An 8,364-nucleotide genomic window follows, 5' to 3' on the forward strand; every position below is an offset into this window, starting at 1 on the left:
CTGGGGCAGTGCGGGCGGGGCATCAAGGCCACTCTGGCCTTAGGGCAGATATTTTTTTCAAGGCCGAATCGCGAGGGCCCTCATGAAATTCCTGCCCTGGTTATCACAGTTAACCATAGCAATAAATGTACTGGGCTAACCAAGCTAGCAGCTAGCGTTAGGGTTAGTTTAAGCCTCGTGTGCAAGTATGGTCACTTCTGGCTCCAAAAATCTAACATGGTGACACCAAGACTTCAAAACGGGAGTCTACAAACCAATTGGTGATCTCATGGTGGCTCTATTCAGTCTGTGGGTAAGACATGCAGCAAGGCTGGTATTGAACCCGAGAGGTTGTGGTGATGTGGCAAATTCTTAAATCAGCCAGTGGGAGGCAACCACATGACCCGTGTTCCCCATTTTCCCAGAGCTCATTTTTTAACCTACGTTTGAGCACACAGAGAAACCAGTCATCTCTTTCCCTGCCATTCTTAGCGCACTTTTTTGGGTCTACATTAGAAATCAAAGGGCTTCATGAATGATCACCAGAAACTCCTGGTTTTGATTCTGTGATAGTAGACACAAGTGGAGTAGAGGTCAGGATAGAGGAAGTTCTTTCCCAGTCCCACACTCCCTTTAGCTTTCTTTAATTCCCAGATTATGGACTCATGCATGTATGTGTGTCAGGAAAAAAAGTATCAGTGTCTCTGCATGTGTGTGGACATGACTCTCCACTTTTCTTCGAGTGTGAGAGAGAAGCAGAGAGTGTATTTTGGCTGTGTTTTGTCGTCTCTGTGTGTATACACGAGAAGGGATGCAAACGTTGATGTGTGTATGTGTTTTTCCCCTTCATGACTCCATTGCTCCAGTATCTGTATCTGAGAACAACACATCAATACTTTTGGCTGCTTGTGGCTCCCGTCTCTCCTTTGGGACTGGGAGTGGAAAGGGAGGAAACTGGGAGAGAAGCACAAAAACGAATTTCAGTCTAAAAAAGTTGTCCGAGCTTTGAAGGGTGAGTAGGTTCAGGCGCTAATTGTGTCGCAGGAAGCACACCATCGCCTAGCCCTGGTAGGGACTGAGTCAGCTGTGATATACTCCAACACTTTTAGTGTTAACATCCCCCATGTGCCACTCTTTATCTGTCTTTTGGTAAAGTGACAAGAAAGGAGAAGGGGGGGGGGGGCATGAGAAGAGACAGAACGTTGGAAGAAAACATGAGGAAATTTAATGAAAGTGGTTGGATGGAGGGTGGGGGACAGTGGGAACTGTAGGAGAAAGGGGAGAGAAGAAGAATCATGAGGGAGCGGAAGTATCTCCAAGAACCGTGTTAATCGCAGCAAAACAGTGTGAGCTCATTTCTGCAGTATTTTTCAGGTTCTACAGAGCCGCCGCCATGGCTGTAGACTCTTGTCACTGTTATGTGCTTCTCCGGAAGGCAACCACAGTGTGCACGCACATGTCAATCTTTGTGCAATGACAGTCACCATCAATCTGTCAGTCAAAAATCAATCATATAGCCATATCTGGGTGTATGTTATTCTATAAATAAACTTTTTTTTTTTTAAATCCTTCCTGTTAGCCTCTGTTGGTTTGCCGTGCAATTTTTGTGGGAATGAGATGTGAACCGTTCCAAACATTAAGATTTCTTGCGAAAAAAAAAAGTGCTGGTTGGTAGATCGGATACATGGTGAATTAAAAACAGACTCTTGTTAACTTCACACCTCACTAGTTTCTCCTCTTTTATCTCTTAGTCCCAGAGATCAGAGACTTGTTTACATTTTTGCGCCTCCCTGGAGTCCCCTCCATGTTTGCTGTCTACCCCATTTGCTGCTTCCTGTTGTGGCTGGAGAGAGCACAGTGATAGATGGATCGATAGATGCTTACAGCATTGTCGAATATATTGCTGAGTTGCTTCTGTGACTTGCCAATCACCTTCCCTGCAATGTTGACGATCTCGGAGAGCTTTTTTTTCACTCCTTGCACCGAGGTTGCTGTATCATGCTTTAATGTAAATGGCTTCTGTATGCTATTTCAAGTATGTGCTGGGCAACACCGAAGCTCTTCAGCGTCCTGATTAAAAACAGGACATGATGGGCACTCTTGAAAATGCTCTCTAAGTTTCCATCAAAAGTTAAAATCTGATCCATTGTTGTGCACAAGTACTTAAATTGGTTGGCGACTATGTTCAGGTCATTGACAGTCTGTATTTGCATGAGCCAAAACTAAAAGATTATGGTAATATTAAACATGTTTGATTTTGTCAGGATGTTAAGCAGAAAAAAAAGACTGAGGTAAAACTCAATTGGTTTCATTCCGATATCCGAAATTTGGCTGCAAGAGTGAAATTGCTTGATAAGTCCTTTGGTGTAAGCCCGGCAAGCCTGGAATCTCAAGATTTCCAGCTTGATCAGTGGATTGATCAGAGTTGCTGCATTCCCAGGTTGTCAAATATGGCCTTGTTGCCAACTTTCAAGACCCTCCTAGCAACTTTATTTCCAAAAAGCAACTGGTAACAAATTAAGGAGAAAAGTTTTCATTCATTCCAATGCGTGCTGCTCAGAGGAATCACAGTGACTGGCTGTTCTGCCAGCAGAGCAGTCATTCGAAAGTTATTTTATGGTCAGTGTTTTATTAGAAACATACAATTAAGTTTTCATGAAAGACAAGAAAAAGAAAATCAGAATTGGCAGGTCAGATTTAGAAAAAATAGGATAAGGCGTCCTCTGACTTACAGATGAAGTACCTGACGAACTGGCATCAACATGGCTGACCTTGTGTGCATCTTAACCCAAACGGTCTATTTCTCCCAATACAGACCACAGGGAACAAGATGACGGCTCTGAACCTGGCCACCATTTTTGGCCCCAACCTGCTTCACAAACAGAAGAGCTCGGACAAGGAGTTCAGCGTCCAGAGCTCAGCGCGGGCCGAGGAGAGCACGGCTGTCATCGCCGTGCTGCAGAGGATGATCGCCAGCTACCCAACCCTCTTCCTGGTCAGTCACTGAGCGTGTGTGTGTGTGTGTGTTTCTAACTTTCATCCCCACTGCTTCCTCCTTTCATTGTTCCACTCCTCCGTTAAACCCACGCAGGTCTTACATTCACTCACGCACAATTTCTCTCTCACATTCCTGCGTAGGCTTAAAGGAAGACAATCCCTGCTGGCTTAGCGGACAATGGCTCTGTCTTAGTTAATGAAAACAGAGCTCTGCCTACTTTAGTGGAGAAGAAGAAGAGATACAAATAAAGGAAGTGAGAAAAAACAAATAGAGTGCAAGATGACGGATGGATGAGGAGTGCTTTTGGCCAGAAGCCTACCTGAATTCTTTTGAGTAAATGTAACAACAGCGTCTTACCAGTTAGACGTCAATAACATCAAGAACTTTTCAATGCAATACTTGAAGTTGTTCTTTACAAAATAAAAGTGGTGTCCTAAGAGGCGATAATTTCACTCAGGTTACCGTCCCATCACTTGCCTTTGTTCCTTTCTGTTCTTGGAATTCTCAAACAGGCAGTTCAGGTCATTTCAGGTCCAAAACCGTACACTGCAATGTTTTGCAATCTGCCATTGCCGTTCCCCTGAGGCGTACATTCCTGCACTAAGCCAATGAAGAGCTATTAATTGCATGTAGTGGATGTGAGTGACTTGCTCAGTTTGAGTGAGTAAAAACAGATTTGTAGGCAGCTCAAGCTCTGTGAATGACATCGCATCTGGAAGCTGTTTGGTAACCTGCTTATGTCTTCAAAGCATCTGAAGATGTGAATCATTTGCAGACGATGTGCACTGTTCTGTTATAATCCACGTGTTTGATAAGCATGAAGTTAAGGTGAAGATCTGACAACAAAATGCACTGGAATTTAGGGTAACAAAGCAAAGATGACTAATGTTTAACTGTCTAATTGTTTCTTTGTGTTGTTTTCTTAGTGGGTAAGAAGGAAATTCTTTAAGAGATCTATGTTTGATGATGTTTAAGTAGTAAGTATATAGTAATTGTATAGTTGTTTTAAGCAGCTTAAAAGCTTAGCTCTGTAAATGTGATCTAAAACAGGCATAGGAGTAAGAAGGAAGAGAAAAAACTATTCATTTATTTTATATTTTTTAGGTGCCTCCTGATCTGCAAAACGAGGTTTTGATGAATCTGCTGGAGACGGATCCAGATGTGGTGGACTACCTTCTGAGAAGAAAAGCATCACAGTGAGTTCCACCCACGTAAACACACAAGGCGTTCACATGCATGTGGAATGTTGTTTCCCCCTCTGCCCGTTTCATCCTCATTTCTGTGTGTAATCAACCACAGGAGTCCCGACCTGTTGCAGCCGGAGGAGCCCTTCACCCTGAGCGAGCGCCATTCCTCCAGCGACTCCAACAAGGTGTCCAGCGGCGAGGTGTCCCCTTATGACAACAACTCCCCGATCCTGAGTGAGAGGAGAGGGGAACCGGGAAGCCCGGGCAGCGAGCCGCTCTTCCGGGTCCCAGAACAGTACACTCTGGTGGGGCAGGTGGCCGGCTGGAGCAGGGAGCCTGGGGCCGACACTTGGGGGGCCAAAGGTGAACTCTACAGTGATTATGACTTCTGGATTTTCATGCCTGAAATGTACAGTTACGCAGGTTCTAGTAGATTCTGTTTCCATACAATAATTTCTCTCATATTTGGCTTTGATTTTCTATAGAAGCCCATTTCTGCCAGTGATGAAAAATAAATCTCAAAACAATTAATTAGGCTAAAATAATGAGAAACTTTCTCAAAATAACATTTTTATTAATCTTAAAATAATGAGTTAGCATCTCAAAATAATAACTTAGTCATTATTTTATGAAAGGTTCTCATTACTTATTTATTTTTAGATATTACGTCAATATTTTGCTCAAGTTTCTCATTATTTTTAGACAGTGAGTCTTTTTTTTTTACTATTTCTAGATTTTTATTGTTCTGAGATACTAAATAATTTTTAAAAAATCTCATATTAAGACACTAACTCATTATTTCGAGATATTAAGTCACTATTTTGGGACACACAAGTAATTTTTCCTTTAATAAAATGTCAGTATTTTGAGATAAGTCATTATTTTTGATAAAGTTTCATTATTTTGAGACACATTACTCTGGGAAACTGTTTTTGAGATACCGGTAGTCATTATTTTGAGATAAATACGTCATGTTGAGATACTAGTTTTTCACTGATTTAACCCTTTGAAACCTAGATCGACATCACCTTTCTTGTGCTGCTTTCAGACGCCTTTCGCAAGTAATTTAACCTGTGAACTCTGAGCAAATTGGTACGACGTCTTTCATATATGTGGGGGAAAAGCAACTTGGTCAGAAATGTTCCACAAAATACAAAAAATTTATAAATTTAGAATTTTTTATTTTTTTTTTTTAAAAGGACCTCGGGGAAGACTATATTTATAATTATCATTAATGTATATTTAAGATTATGTCACAGCATCATTATGATTTTTAAGCAATTTTACAGATTTTTTTTTTAAATAATTTCTTGCTGATTTTATGTGTCATTTCTTCTTTTGTTGCTCATTGCCTTTCTTCCATGTTTAAAAAACAACAAGCCAATTTGCTCAGATTTCAGAGGGTTAAAATACCAAGTCATTGTTCAGAGATACTCAAAAAAGCATTAGTTTGAGACATTAGCCCTTTTTAGATAGTTATTGTGCAAATTTGCAGGAAAGCCCAATCAGTCTTCGTTCAGCATTGGCAGTATAAAAACAAAATCGGGGAGTGCAGCAAAATGCCGCCTACCTACTTTTGTTTATACAGAATGCACCTTTTTCGGGGCAATGGGGGGCGTGAGCAAGTAACACAACGTGTAGCTCAGCGTGTGACGGAAACAGTGATGTGGGAGGGAAGCCGCGGCTGGTCAGTCCTTCGGCGATTCTCTTGTAAGTCGGCCCGTTCTTCACCGTCCCCGTCATCTGACGGTTAACGGCCTTTAACGTTTGCGAGGGCAAGGAGGGCGCGCAATGCCTTGTCTCCCCAGTTGCTCATCTTTACAGTGTCTGTCAGGTTTGTGTTTCATCTTGCTACTAGCTGCTCGCTAATTCCTGCTATCAGCTGTTTCCTGTTAGTCCACCGCCAGTGGCTCGCACATGCAGCGTCATCAACAGCTCCTCCCACAAGTCTTTAACAGCCCCTCCTGTGGCGGAAGGCCGTCTCGTTCTTTTTAAACTAAAAAGGTTCCGCCAATATGACTACTCTATGAGGCGGAAAATTGGGCACCTCGGATCAACTCGCCAATCGGGCTCTGTGTGTCTAAACGCTCGCAGCTTGCCGGCAAAACAGCCCAACATTCGCTGAAAATCTGGCAGTGTAAAAAGTGTAAAAGCTAGTAACTCATTAATTTGAGTCGAATTAGGTGTATTTTGAGACACTAAGGCATAGTTTCTCATTACTTTGAGATATTAAGTCAGTATGTTGTGATAAGTCATAATGACTCACAGGATGTCTTTGTTTTGCTTTTTTCATCACAACGGTTGACATGGTTTTCCATAATTTTTAATGCTGGTGTATTTAAAATAGAAACTTTTTGGCTGGTAATTAAGAAGCAAGTCTGTTTTTACTCTTTGTGCTTTTTCTTTCTGTGTAACTGAGCATTGAGAGGAATTTGACCTCTCTTTTGCCTCCTTCAGACGCCATATCAGAGGAACATGCAAACATTTGGGGGACATGGCACACTACGCTGAAACCAGCGCTCAAGGACCAAGTATACACAGGTAAACTGTTTCAGTCAGTCCAGGCCCAAATCTTGTCCCTAATGGTTAAAGAGCCAGAGCAGTAAGTGCTCAGCTACTGGTGCTGGTTATTAACTATCAGGGAGGAACGAAAGCTGGAATGAAAACCTGCAGGGCACTTAAAACAAGGCGCAGCACTGAGCGCATTAGGCTCATAATCACTGCAGTTTCTGTGATTATAGTTGCTGGTCATTAGAAACCAGAGCCCTGCTGTTTTCTTATTTCTCTCTAGTCGTCTAATCAACAACTGACTCAATTCATTAACTAGCTGGGAGGGCAGAAACTCAGGAGTACACTGATACGGCTGCAACACGAAGGTTTACAAAATATTTGCAAAAGTGCCAAATTCTGCAGAAAATATATCTAAATCAGGGAAAATTATTCAAAAGAAGTTGTACTTAAATGAACTGTTTAAAAAAGGAACGATAGAGAACTCATGTTTTTACTTATTTCTCTATCTTTTCATTAAAGACACAATAAGATCTGCCAAAAGGTTTGTGAATAAAGATTTTTCTGTACCTTTACGTCAAGCATCAACCAGTTATGTATGTAACCCTAGTTCTTCATTAATCTTTAATAAATTCCGCTAATGTAGTTGATGTTTTGTTTCTAGGTTCCCATGGCAACATATCAGAGGGAAGCTCCCGCAGCTCACAGGAAGGTCTTGACGGACTTCACGGCGACGGCAGGCAGAAGGCATTGCTTCAACGGACTCAGACAGCGTCTGGCATCACCGAGTGCAGACCCCACCCCCCGGTGACCAGAGTGTGCATCAGCCCTAACGTGGAGGCGGGACAACCGCGGCTGCAGCTCAACGCCAACCCTTCCATCACGTCACACCTCAACAGCACACATCGAGCAGGCGGGCATGGACTCAACCCGACCTCCAGACCTCAAGGCGGGGCGAACACTGGTGACGGTGGCCCCGCTGTGCTTAACGACAGCCGCTTTCCTCCCCCTTATAGCGCCCACCATCGACTGGCTAGTTCGCAAAGTTCACCGCAGCTCGGACCGGCTCAGCGGCCCCCTCTACAGCAGGGGAGGCTGAGTGCAGCGCAGAGTAACTCAGCCTCGACAGCGGAGAACCAAATGTCGCCACATAGCCCGGAGTGGCAGGACTGGCAGAGGGACCGGTGGCAGATCTGGCAGCTGCTGTCTTCGGACAATGCCGACGCACTGCCTGAAACGCTGGTGTGATGTCCGACCATGAACTCTAGCTTAATCTCTGTAGAGATTTCGCTCAAACGACTAAACCCCTCCAGTGACAATCACTCCTTAACCCTACCTTCATTTCATGTTTTCTCTCAGAGGCCCTCCATCCGTTCATCTATGAATTTCACCCTTCCCATGAACCCCCTGTGCTTTTCCTGCATCTTAGCGCCATGGCGTTGTTGTTTACGTGTTCAGCTGCTGCCTTATACAGACTTTTACATCCAAGAGCCACTAGTATTCCATGTTTCGAATGGATGTTCAGACGTTGCTTCTGTGTGTAGCCCATTATGTTTTGATTTGGGAGCATTAAAAAAATGCCCGCCAGAAATACCTCAAAAAACTATCCTTTCACAGCTCCTCAGAATGTTACCACGACCATATTTTCTATTCAACAGGAGTTCGGTCTTCATATCTCAACGGAAATCAATA

The 8,364-nt window shown here is 43.2% G+C and overlaps 1 protein-coding gene across 2 annotated transcripts in view; it reads left to right on the forward strand.

Moving 5' to 3' along the window:
* LOC117250075 (rho GTPase-activating protein 6-like) overlaps nt 1-8,061 on the forward strand; it is a 99,650-nt gene extending 91,589 nt beyond the window's left edge. For both annotated transcript variants that reach the window (XM_033616058.2, XM_033616059.2), the window contains exons 10-14: nt 2,795-2,974; nt 4,082-4,173; nt 4,277-4,527; nt 6,622-6,705; nt 7,337-8,061. In XM_033616058.2, the coding sequence (XP_033471949.1) occupies nt 2,795-2,974; nt 4,082-4,173; nt 4,277-4,527; nt 6,622-6,705; nt 7,337-7,920 (1,191 nt within the window). In that variant the 3' untranslated portion in view covers nt 7,921-8,061. The remainder of the gene's footprint in view (nt 1-2,794; nt 2,975-4,081; nt 4,174-4,276; nt 4,528-6,621; nt 6,706-7,336) is intronic.
* The last annotated feature ends 303 nt before the right edge of the window (nt 8,062-8,364 follow it).

The sequence above is a fragment of the Epinephelus lanceolatus genome, chromosome 24, assembly GCF_041903045.1.
Source record: "Epinephelus lanceolatus isolate andai-2023 chromosome 24, ASM4190304v1, whole genome shotgun sequence".
Classification (NCBI taxonomy): Eukaryota; Metazoa; Chordata; class Actinopteri; order Perciformes; family Serranidae; genus Epinephelus; species Epinephelus lanceolatus.